General features: G+C 53.2%; 1 protein-coding gene across 2 annotated transcripts in view; it reads right to left on the bottom strand.

The window, feature by feature from the left end:
- LOC129867662 (cyclin-dependent kinase-like 5) overlaps positions 1–13,430 on the bottom strand; it is a 177,435-nt gene that overhangs the window by 110,640 nt on the left and 53,365 nt on the right. For both annotated transcript variants that reach the window (XM_055941238.1, XM_055941239.1), the window contains exon 7: positions 13,287–13,346. In XM_055941238.1, the coding sequence (XP_055797213.1) occupies positions 13,287–13,346 (60 nt within the window). The remainder of the gene's footprint in view (positions 1–13,286; positions 13,347–13,430) is intronic.

Raw genomic sequence — 13,430 nt, 5'->3', positions numbered from 1 at the left:
AACACCACCCTGACTATCATAGTGTCTGGTACGGTACCACCAGAACACCACCCTGACTATCATAGTGTCTGGTACGGTACCACCAGAACACCAACCTGACTATCATAGTGTCTGGTACGGTACGGTACCACCAGAACACCAACCTGACTATCATAGTGCCTGGTACGGTACGGTACCACCAGAACACCACCCTGACTATCATAGTGCCTGGTACGGTACTGTACCACCAGAACACCACCCTGACTATCATAGTGTCTGGTCCGGTACCACCAGAACACCAACCTGACTATCATAGTGTCTGGTACGGTACGGTACCACCAGAACACCAACCTGACTATCATAGTGTCTGGTACGGTACGGTACCACCAGAACACCACCCTGACTATCATAGTGTCTGGTACGGTACCACCAGAACACCAACCTGACTATCATAGTGTCTGGTACGGTACCACCAGAACACCAACCTGACTATCATAGTGTCTGGTACGGTACCACCAGAACACCACCCTGACTATCATAGTGTCTGGTACGGTACCACCAGAACACCAACCTGACTATCATAGTGTCTGGTACGGTACGGTACCACCAGAACACCAACCTGACTATCATAGTGCCTGGTACGGTACCACCAGAACACCAACCTGACTATCATAGTGTCTGATACGGTACCACCAGAACACCACCCTGACTATCATAGTGTCTGGTACGGTACCACCAGAACACCAACCTGACTATCATAGTGTCTGGTACGGTACCACCAGAACACCACCCTGACTATCATAGTGTCTGGTACGGTACGGTACCAGCAGAACACCACCCTGACTATCATAGTGTCTGGTACGGTACCACCAGAACACCACCCTGACTATCATAGTGTCTGGTACGGTACCACCAGAACACCACCCTGACTATCATAGTGTCTGGTACGGTACCACCAGAACACCACCCTGACTATCATAGTGTCTGGTACGGTACGGTACCACCAGAACACCAACCTGACTATCATAGTGCCTGGTACGGTACCACCAGAATACCACCCTGACTATCATAGTGTCTGGTACGGTACCACCAGAACACCAACCTGACTATCATAGTGTCTGGTACGGTACGGTACCACCAGAACACCAACCTGACTATCATAGTGCCTGGTACGGTACGGTACCACCAGAACACCACCCTGACTATCATAGTGTCTGGTACGGTACCACCAGAACACCACCCTGACTATCATAGTGTCTGGTACGGTACGGTACCACCAGAACACCAACCTGACTATCATAGTGCCTGGTACGGTACCACCAGAATACCACCCTGACTATCATAGTGTCTGGTACGGTACGGTACCACCAGAATACCAACCTGACTATCATAGTGTCTGGTACGGTACCACCAGAACACCACCCTGACTATTATAGTGTCTGGTACGGTACGGTACCACCAGAACACCACCCTGACTATCATAGTGTCTGGTACGGTACCACCAGAACACCACCCTGACTATCATAGTGTCTGGTACGGTACCACCAGAACACCACCCTGACTATCATAGTGTCTGGTACGGTACCACCAGAACACCACCCTGACTATCATAGTGTCTGGTACGGTACGGTACCACCAGAACACCACCCTGACTATCATAGTGTCTGGTACGGTACCACCAGAACACCAACCTGACTATCATAGTGTCTGGTACGGTACCACCAGAACACCACCCTGACTATCATAGTGTCTGGTACGGTACGGTACCAGAAGAACACCACCCTGACTATCATAGTGTCTGGTACGGTACCACCAGAACACCACCCTGACTATCATAGTGTCTGGTACGGTACCACCAGAACACCACCCTGACTATCATAGTGTCTGGTACGGTACCACCAGAACACCACCCTGACTATCATAGTGTCTGGTACGGTACGGTACCACCAGAACACCAACCTGACTATCATAGTGCCTGGTACGGTACCACCAGAATACCACCCTGACTATCATAGTGTCTGGTACGGTACCACCAGAACACCAACCTGACTATCATAGTGTCTGGTACGGTACGGTACCACCAGAACACCAACCTGACTATCATAGTGCCTGGTACGGTACGGTACCACCAGAACACCACCCTGACTATCATAGTGTCTGGTACGGTACCACCAGAACACCACCCTGACTATCATAGTGTCTGGTACGGTACGGTACCACCAGAACACCAACCTGACTATCATAGTGCCTGGTACGGTACCACCAGAATACCACCCTGACTATCATAGTGTCTGGTACGGTACGGTACCACCAGAATACCAACCTGACTATCATAGTGCCTGGTACGGTACCACCAGAACACCACCCTGACTATCATAGTGTCTGGTACGGTACCACCAGAACACCACCCGGACTATCATAGTGTCTGGTACGGTACCACCAGAACACCACCCTGACTATCATAGTGTCTGGTACGGTACCACCAGAACACCACCCTGACTATCATAGTGTCTGGTACGGTACCACCAGAACACCACCCGGACTATCATAGTGTCTGGTACGGTACCACCAGAACACCACCCTGACTATCATAGTGTCTGGTACGGTACCACCAGAACACCAACCTGACTATCATAGTGTCTGGTACGGTACGGTACCACCAGAACACCAACCTGACTATCAGAGTGCCTGGTACGGTACGGTACCACCAGAACACCACCCTGACTATCATAGTGCCTGGTACGGTACGGTACCACCAGAACACCACCCTGACTATCATAGTGTCTGGTACGGTACCACCAGAACACCAACCTGACTATCATAGTGTCTGGTACGGTACGGTACCACCAGAACACCAACCTGACTATCATAGTGTCTGGTACGGTACGGTACCACCAGAACACCACCCTGACTATCATAGTGTCTGGTACGGTACCACCAGAACACCAACCTGACTATCATAGTGTCTGGTACGGTACCACCAGAACACCAACCTGACTATCATAGTGTCTGATACGGTACCACCAGAACACCACCCTGACTATCATAGTGTCTGGTACGGTACCACCAGAACACCAACCTGACTATCATAGTGTCTGGTACGGTACGGTACCACCAGAACACCAACCTGACTATCATAGTGCCTGGTACGGTACCACCAGAACACCACCCTGACTATCATAGTGTCTGGTACGGTACCACCAGAACACCAACCTGACTATCATAGTGTCTGGTACGGTACCACCAGAACACCAACCTGACTATCATAGTGTCTGGTACGGTACCACCAGAACACCAACCTGACTATCATAGTGTCTGGTACGGTACCACCAGAACACCACCCTGACTATCATAGTGTCTGGTACGGTACCACCAGAACACCAACCTGACTATCATAGTGTCTGGTACGGTACCACCAGAACACCACCCTGACTATCATAGTGTCTGGTACGGTACCACCAGAACACCAACCTGACTATCATAGTGTCTGGTACGGTACGGTACCACCAGAACACCACCCTGACTATCATAGTGTCTGGTACGGTACCACCAGAACACCAACCTGACTATCATAGTGTCTGGTACGGTACAGTACCACCAGAACACCACCCTGACTATCATAGTGTCTGGTACGGTACCACCAGAACACCAACCTGACTATCATAGTGTCTGGTACGGTACCACCAGAACACCAACCTGACTATCATAGTGTCTGGTACGGTACCACCAGAACACCAACCTGACTATCATAGTGTCTGGTATGGTACCACCAGAACACCAACCTGACTATCATAGTGTCTGGTACGGTACCACCAGAACACCAACCTGACTATCATAGTGTCTGGTACGGTACCACCAGAACACCACCCTGACTATCATAGTGTCTGGTACGGTACCACCAGAACACCAACCTGACTATCATAGTGTCTGGTACGGCACCACCAGAACACCACCCTGACTATCATAGTGTCTGGTACGGCACCACCAGAACACCAACCGGACTTTATTTAGAGGAATGAGGAGAGCTGTGTGTCCACATGGAATGAGGAGAGCTGTGTGTCCACGGGGAATGAGGAGAGCTGTGTGTCCACATGGAATGAGGAGAGCTGTGTGTCCACGGGGAATGAGGAGAGCTGTGTGTCCACGGGGAATGAGGAGAGCTGTGTGTCCACGGGGAATGAGGAGAGCTGTGTGTCCACATGGAATGAGGAGAGCTGTGTGTCCACGGGGAATGAGGAGAGCTGTGTGTCCACGGGGAATGAGGAGAGCTGTTTGTCCACATGGAATGAGGAGAACTGTGTGTCCACGGGGAATGAGGAGAGCTGTGTGTCCACGGGGAATGAGGAGAGCTGTGTGTCCACGGGGAATGAGGAGAGCTGTGTGTCCACGGGGAATGAGGAGAGCTGTGTGTCCACGGGGAATGAGGAGAGCTGTGTGTCCACGGGGAATGAGGAGAGCTGTGTGTCCACATGGAATGAGGAGAGCTGTGTGTCCACATGGAATGAGGAGAGCTGTGTGTCCACATGGAATGAGGAGAGCTGTGTGTCCACATGGAATGAGGAGAGCTGTGTGTCCACGGGGAATGAGGAGAGCTGTGTGTCCACGGGGAATGAGGAGAGCTGTGTGTCCACGGGGAATGAGGAGAGCTGTGTGTCCACAGGGAATGAGGAGAGCTGTGTGTCCACATGGAATGAGGAGAGCTGTGTGTCCACATGGAATGAGGAGAGCTGTGTGTCCACGGGGAATGAGGAGAGCTGTGTGTCCACATGGAATGAGGAGAGCTGTGTGTCCACATGGAATGAGGAGAGCTGTGTGTCCACATGGAATGAGGAGAGCTGTGTGTCCACATGGAATGAGGAGAGCTGTGTGTCCACATGGAATGAGGAGAGCTGTGTGTCCACATGGAATGAGGAGAGCTGTGTGTCCACATGGAATGAGGAGAGCTGTGTGTCCACGGGGAATGAGGAGAGCTGTGTGTCCACGGGGAATGAGGAGAGCTGTGTGTCCACGGGGAATGAGGAGAGCTGTGTGTCCACATGGAATGAGGAGAGCTGTGTGTCCACATGGAATGAGGAGAGCTGTGTGTCCACATGGAATGAGGAGAGCTGTGTGTCCACAGGGAATGAGGAGAGCTGTGTGTCCACATGGAATGAGGAGAGCTGTGTGTCCACATGGAATGAGGAGAGCTGTGTGTCCATGGGGAATGAGGAGAGCTGTGTGTCCACATGGAATGAGGAGAGCTGTGTGTCCACATGGAATGAGGAGAGCTGTGTGTCCACAGGGAATGAGGAGAGCTGTGTGTCCACAGGGAATGAGGAGAGCTGTGTGTCCACATGGAATGAGGAGAGCTGTGTGTCCACATGGAATGAGGAGAGCTGTGTGTCCACATGGAATGAGGAGAGCTGTGTGTCCACATGGAATGAGGAGAGCTGTGTGTCCACGGGGAATGAGGAGAGCTGTGTGTCCACATGGAATGAGGAGAGCTGTGTGTCCACATGGAATGAGGAGAGCTGTGTGTCCACATGGAATGAGGAGAGCCGTGTGTCCACGGGGAATGAGGAGAGCTGTGTGTCCACATGGAATGAGGAGAGCTGTGTGTCCACGGGGAATGAGGAGAGCTGTGTGTCCACATGGAATGAGGAGAGCTGTGTGTCCACGGGGAATAAGGAGAGCTGTGTGTCCACGGGGAATGAGGAGAGCTGTGTGTCCACGGGGAATGAGGAGAGCTGTGTGTCCACGGGGAATGAGGAGAGCTGTGTGTCCACATGGAATGAGGAGAGCTGTGTGTCCACGGGGAATGAGGAGAGCTGTGTGTCCACATGGAATGAGGAGAGCTGTGTGTCCACGGGGAATGAGGAGAGCTGTGTGTCCACGGGGAATGAGGAGAGCTGTGTGTCCACGGGGAATGAGGAGAGCTGTGTGTCCACGGGGAATGAGGAGAGCTGTGTGTCCAAATGGAATGAGGAGAGCTGTGTGTCCACATGGAATGAGGAGAGCTGTGTGTCCACGGGGAATGAGGAGAGCTGTGTGTCCACGGGGAATGAGGAGAGCTGTGTGTCCACGGGGAATGAGGAGAGCTGTGTGTCCACATGGAATGAGGAGAGCTGTGTGTCCACATGGAATGAGGAGAGCTGTGTGTCCACATGGAATGAGGAGAGCTGTGTGTCCACGGGGAATGAGGAGAGCTGTGTGTCCACGGGGAATGAGGAGAGCTGTGTGTCCACGGGGAATGAGGAGAGCTGTGTGTCCACAGGGAATGAGGAGAGCTGTGTGTCCACATGGAATGAGGAGAGCTGTGTGTCCACATGGAATGAGGAGAGCTGTGTGTCCACGGGGAATGAGGAGAGCTGTGTGTCCACATGGAATGAGGAGAGCAGTGTGTCCACATGGAATGAGGAGAGCTGTGTGTCCACATGGAATGAGGAGAGCTGTGTGTCCACATGGAATGAGGAGAGCTGTGTGTCCACATGGAATCAGGAGAGCTGTGTGTCCACATGGAATGAGGAGAGCTGTGTGTCCACATGGAATGAGGAGAGCTGTGTGTCCACATGGAATGAGGAGAGCTGTGTGTCCACATGGAATGCGGAGAGCTGTGTGTCCACAGGGAATGAGGAGAGCTGTGTGTCCACATGGAATGAGGAGAGCTGTGTGTCCACAGGGAATGAGGAGAGCTGTGTGTCCACATGGAATGAGGAGAGCTGTGTGTCCACGGGGAATGAGGAGAGCTGTGTGTCCACATGGAATGAGGAGAGCTGTGTGTCCACATGGAATGAGGAGAGCTGTGTGTCCACATGGAATGAGGAGAGCTGTGTGTCCACATGGAATGAGGAGAGCTGTGTGTCCACATGGAATGAGGAGAGCTGTGTGTCCACATGGAATGAGGAGAGCTGTGTGTCCACAGGGAATGAGGAGAGCTGTGTGTCCACATGGAATGAGGAGAGCTGTGTGTCCACGGGGAATGAGGAGAGCTGTGTGTCCACGGGGAATGAGGAGAGCTGTGTGTCCACGGGGAATGAGGAGAGCTGTGTGTCCACGGGGAATGAGGAGAGCTGTGTGTCCACAGGGAATGAGGAGAGCTGTGTGTCCACATGGAATGAGGAGAGCTGTGTGTCCACATGGAATGAGGAGAGCTGTGTGTCCACATGGAATGAGGAGAGCTGTGTGTCCACGGGGAATGAGGAGAGCTGTGTGTCCACATGGAATGAGGAGAGCTGTGTGTCCACATGGAATGAGGAGAGCTGTGTGTCCACGGGGAATGAGGAGAGCTGTGTGTCCACATGGAATTAGGAGAGCTGTGTGTCCACGGGGAATGAGGAGAGCTGTGTGTCCACGGGGAATGAGGAGAGCTGTGTGTCCACGGGGAATGAGGAGAGCTGTGTGTCCACGGGGAATGAGGAGAGCTGTGTGTCCACATGGAATGAGGAGAGCTGTGTGTCCACGGGGAATGAGGAGAGCTGTGTGTCCACATGGAATGAGGAGAGCTGTGTGTCCACGGGGAATGAGGAGAGCTGTGTGTCCACGGGGAATGAGGAGAGCTGTGTGTCCACGGGGAATGAGGAGAGCTGTGTGTCCACGGGGAATGAGGAGAGCTGTGTGTCCAAATGGAATGAGGAGAGCTGTGTGTCCACATGGAATGAGGAGAGCTGTGTGTCCACGGGGAATGAGGAGAGCTGTGTGTCCACGGGGAATGAGGAGAGCTGTGTGTCCACGGGGAATGAGGAGAGCTGTGTGTCCACATGGAATGAGGAGAGCTGTGTGTCCACATGGAATGAGGAGAGCTGTGTGTCCACATGGAATGAGGAGAGCTGTGTGTCCACGGGGAATGAGGAGAGCTGTGTGTCCACGGGGAATGAGGAGAGCTGTGTGTCCACATGGAATGAGGAGAGCTGTGTGTCCACATGGAATGAGGAGAGCTGTGTGTCCACATGGAATGAGGAGAGCTGTGTGTCCACATGGAATGAGGAGAGCTGTGTGTCCACATGGAATCAGGAGAGCTGTGTGTCCACATGGAATGAGGAGAGCTGTGTGTCCACATGGAATGAGGAGAGCTGTGTGTCCACATGGAATGAGGAGAGCTGTGTGTCCACATGGAATGCGGAGAGCTGTGTGTCCACAGGGAATGAGGAGAGCTGTGTGTCCACATGGAATGAGGAGAGCTGTGTGTCCACAGGGAATGAGGAGAGCTGTGTGTCCACATGGAATGAGGAGAGCTGTGTGTCCACGGGGAATGAGGAGAGCTGTGTGTCCACATGGAATGAGGAGAGCTGTGTGTCCACATGGAATGAGGAGAGCTGTGTGTCCACATGGAATGAGGAGAGCTGTGTGTCCACATGGAATGAGGAGAGCTGTGTGTCCACATGGAATGAGGAGAGCTGTGTGTCCACATGGAATGAGGAGAGCTGTGTGTCCACAGGGAATGAGGAGAGCTGTGTGTCCACATGGAATGAGGAGAGCTGTGTGTCCACGTGGAATGAGGAGAGCTGTGTGTCCACGGGGAATGAGGAGAGCTGTGTGTCCACGGGGAATGAGGAGAGCTGTGTGTCCACGGGGAATGAGGAGAGCTGTGTGTCCACGGGGAATGAGGAGAGCTGTGTGTCCACAGGGAATGAGGAGAGCTGTGTGTCCACATGGAATGAGGAGAGCTGTGTGTCCACATGGAATGCGGAGAGCTGTGTGTCCACAGGGAATGAGGAGAGCTGTGTGTCCACATGGAATGAGGAGAGCTGTGTGTCCACAGGGAATGAGGAGAGCTGTGTGTCCACATGGAATGAGGAGAGCTGTGTGTCCACGGGGAATGAGGAGAGCTGTGTGTCCACATGGAATGAGGAGAGCTGTGTGTCCACATGGAATGAGGAGAGCTGTGTGTCCACATGGAATGAGGAGAGCTGTGTGTCCACATGGAATGAGGAGAGCTGTGTGTCCACATGGAATGAGGAGAGCTGTGTGTCCACAGGGAATGAGGAGAGCTGTGTGTCCACATGGAATGAGGAGAGCTGTGTGTTCTTAGGGAATGAGGAGAGCTGTGTGTCCACATGGAATGAGGAGAGCTGTGTGTCCACATGGAATGAGGAGAGCTGTGTGTCCACATGGAATGAGGAGAGCTGTGTGTCCACATGGAATGAGGAGAGCTGTGTGTCCACATGGAATGAGAAGAGCTGTGTGTCCACATGGAATGAGGAGAGCTGTGTGTCCACATGGAATGAGGAGAGCTGTGTGTCCACGGGGAATGAGGAGAGCTGTGTGTCCACGGGGAATGAGGAGAGCTGTGTGTCCACGGGGAATGAGGAGAGCTGTGTGTCCACATGGAATGAGGAGAGCTGTGTGTCCACATGGAATGAGGAGAGCTGTGTGTCCACATGGAATGAGGAGAGCTGTGTGTCCACATGGAATGAGGAGAGCTGTGTGTCCACAGGGAATGAGGAGAGCTGTGTGTCCACTTGGAATGAGGAGAGCTGTGTGTCCACATGGAATGAGGAGAGCTGTGTGTCCACGGGGAATGAGGAGAGCTGTGTGTCCACATGGAATGAGGAGAGCTGTGTGTCCACATGGAATGAGGAGAGCTGTGTGTCCACAGGGAATGAGGAGAGCTGTGTGTCCACATGGAATGAGGAGAGCTGTGTGTCCACATGGAATGAGGAGAGCTGTGTGTCCACATGGAATGAGGAGAGCTGTGTGTCCACATGGAATGAGGAGAGCTGTGTGTCCACGGGGAATGAGGAGAGCTGTGTGTCCACATGGAATGAGGAGAGCTGTGTGTCCACATGGAATGAGGAGAGCTGTGTGTCCACATGGAATGAGGAGAGCCGTGTGTCCACGGGGAATGAGGAGAGCTGTGTGTCCACATGGAATGAGGAGAGCTGTGTGTCCACGGGGAATGAGGAGAGCTGTGTGTCCACATGGAATGAGGAGAGCTGTGTGTCCACGGGGAATGAGGAGAGCTGTGTGTCCACGGGGAATGAGGAGAGCTGTGTGTCCACGGGGAATGAGGAGAGCTGTGTGTCCACGGGGAATGAGGAGAGCTGTGTGTCCACATGGAATGAGGAGAGCTGTGTGTCCACGGGGAATGAGGAGAGCTGTGTGTCCACATGGAATGAGGAGAGCTGTGTGTCCACGGGGAATGAGGAGAGCTGTGTGTCCACGGGGAATGAGGAGAGCTGTGTGTCCACGGGGAATGAGGAGAGCTGTGTGTCCACGGGGAATGAGGAGAGCTGTGTGTCCACATGGAATGAGGAGAGCTGTGTGTCCACATGGAATGAGGAGAGCTGTGTGTCCACGGGGAATGAGGAGAGCTGTGTGTCCACGGGGAATGAGGAGAGCTGTGTGTCCACGGGGAATGAGGAGAGCTGTGTGTCCACATGGAATGAGGAGAGCTGTGTGTCCACATGGAATGAGGAGAGCTGTGTGTCCACATGGAATGAGGAGAGCTGTGTGTCCACATGGAATGAGGAGAGCTGTGTGTCCACATGGAATGAGGAGAGCTGTGTGTCCACATGGAATGAGGAGAGCTGTGTGTCCACATGGAATGCGGAGAGCTGTGTGTCCACAGGGAATGAGGAGAGCTGTGTGTCCACATGGAATGAGGAGAGCTGTGTGTCCACAGGGAATGAGGAGAGCTGTGTGTCCACATGGAATGAGGAGAGCTGTGTGTCCACATGGAATGAGGAGAGCTGTGTGTCCACAGGGAATGAGGAGAGCTGTGTGTCCACATGGAATGAGGAGAGCTGTGTGTCCACAGGGAATGAGGAGAGCTGTGTGTCCACGGGGAATGAGGAGAGCTGTGTGTCCACGGGGAATGAGGAGAGCTGTGTGTCCACGGGGAATGAGGAGAGCTGTGTGTCCACAGGGAATGAGGAGAGCTGTGTGTCCACATGGAATGAGGAGAGCTGTGTGTCCACATGGAATGCGGAGAGCTGTGTGTCCACAGGGAATGAGGAGAGCTGTGTGTCCACATGGAATGAGGAGAGCTGTGTGTCCACAGGGAATGAGGAGAGCTGTGTGTCCACATGGAATGAGGAGAGCTGTGTGTCCACATGGAATGAGGAGAGCTGTGTGTCCACATGGAATGAGGAGAGCTGTGTGTCCACAGGGAATGAGGAGAGCTGTGTGTCCACAGGGAATGAGGAGAGCTGTGTGTCCACAGGGAATGAGGAGAGCTGTGTGTCCACATGGAATGAGGAGAGCTGTGTGTCCACGGGGAATGAGGAGAGCTGTGTGTCCACGGGGAATGAGGAGAGCTGTGTGTCCACATGGAATGAGGAGAGCTGTGTGTCCACATGGAATGAGGAGAGCTGTGTGTCCACATGGAATGAGGAGAGCTGTGTGTCCACAGGGAATGAGGAGAGCTGTGTGTCCACATGGAATGAGGAGAGCTGTGTGTCCACAGGGAATGAGGAGAGCTGTGTGTCCACATGGAATGAGGAGAGCTGTGTGTCCACGGGGAATGAGGAGAGCTGTGTGTCCACATGGAATGAGGAGAGCTGTGTGTCCACGGGGAATGAGGAGAGCTGTGTGTCCACATGGAATGAGGAGAGCTGTGTGTCCACGGGGAATGAGGAGAGCTGTGTGTCCACGGGGAATGAGGAGAGCTGTGTGTCCACATGGAATGAGGAGAGCTGTGTGTCCACGGGGAATGAGGAGAGCTGTGTGTCCACATGGAATGAGGAGAGCTGTGTGTCCACGGGGAATGAGGAGAGCTGTGTGTCCACGGGGAATGAGGAGAGCTGTGTGTCCACGGGGAATGAGGAGAGCTGTGTGTCCACGGGGAATGAGGAGAGCTGTGTGTCCACATGGAATGAGGAGAGCTGTGTGTCCACATGGAATGAGGAGAGCTGTGTGTCCACGGGGAATGAGGAGAGCTGTGTGTCCACGGGGAATGAGGAGAGCTGTGTGTCCACGGGGAATGAGGAGAGCTGTGTGTCCACATGGAATGAGGAGAGCTGTGTGTCCACGGGGAATGAGGAGAGCTGTGTGTCCACGGGGAATGAGGAGAGCTGTGTGTCCACATGGAATGAGGAGAGCTGTGTGTCCACATGGAATGAGGAGAGCTGTGTGTCCACGGGGAATGAGGAGAGCTGTGTGTCCACGGGGAATGAGGAGAGCTGTGTGTCCACGGGGAATGAGGAGAGCTGTGTGTCCACATGGAATGAGGAGAGCTGTGTGTCCACATGGAATGAGGAGAGCTGTGTGTCCACGGGGAATGAGGAGAGCTGTGTGTCCACGGGGAATGAGGAGAGCTGTGTGTCCACGGGGAATGAGGAGAGCTGTGTGTCCACATGGAATGAGGAGAGCTGTGTGTCCACATGGAATGAGGAGAGCTGTGTGTCCACATGGAATGAGGAGAGCTGTGTGTCCACATGGAATGAGGAGAGCTGTGTGTCCACATGGAATGAGGAGAGCTGTGTGTCCACAGGGAATGAGGAGAGCTGTGTGTCCACATGGAATGAGGAGAGCTGTGTGTCCACATGGAATGAGGAGAGCTGTGTGTCCACATGGAATGAGGAGAGCTGTGTGTCCACATGGAATGAGGAGAGCTGTGTGTCCACAGGGAATGAGGAGAGCTGTGTGTCCACATGGAATGAGGAGAGCTGTGTGTCCACAGGGAATGAGGAGAGCTGTGTGTCCACGGGGAATGAGGAGAGCTGTGTGTCCACGGGGAATGAGGAGAGCTGTGTGTCCACGGGGAATGAGGAGAGCTGTGTGTCCACAGGGAATGAGGAGAGCTGTGTGTCCACATGGAATGAGGAGAGCTGTGTGTCCACATGGAATGCGGAGAGCTGTGTGTCCACAGGGAATGAGGAGAGCTGTGTGTCCACATGGAATGAGGAGAGCTGTGTGTCCACAGGGAATGAGGAGAGCTGTGTGTCCACATGGAATGAGGAGAGCTGTGTGTCCACATGGAATGAGGAGAGCTGTGTGTCCACATGGAATGAGGAGAGCTGTGTGTCCACAGGGAATGAGGAGAGCTGTGTGTCCACAGGGAATGAGGAGAGCTGTGTGTCCACAGGGAATGAGGAGAGCTGTGTGTCCACAGGGAATGAGGAGAGCTGTGTGTCCACATGGAATGAGGAGATGAGGACTAGCTGTTTCTATGGGAACTTAAATCAACATGTTAAAGATATGATTACCATAAATAGTGACAACAGCGCCCCCAGCTTTAACAGGTTAAATCAACATGTTAAAGGCTAAGGACTGAAGAAATGAAAAAGACAGCTGATACAGGTAGAACAGTAGAGACTAAAGATTCTCTAACAGGATGGTGCTGTTACTGACTGAATGAAGATGACAGACAGACAGGTTACTCTGCTCACCGAAGTCACATAGCTTGAGGACGTCATCAGAACTGATTAGAAGGTTCTCTGGTTTTATATCTGAGGAGAGACAGACAGAGACAGACAGGGGACAAAGGCAGACAGGAAGGAGAGACAGACAGGAAGGAGAGACAAAGAGACAGA

This window comes from Salvelinus fontinalis, chromosome 12, assembly GCF_029448725.1.
Source record: "Salvelinus fontinalis isolate EN_2023a chromosome 12, ASM2944872v1, whole genome shotgun sequence".
Classification (NCBI taxonomy): domain Eukaryota; kingdom Metazoa; phylum Chordata; class Actinopteri; order Salmoniformes; family Salmonidae; genus Salvelinus; species Salvelinus fontinalis.
This window is presented reverse-complemented; position numbering and strand designations above follow the sequence as displayed.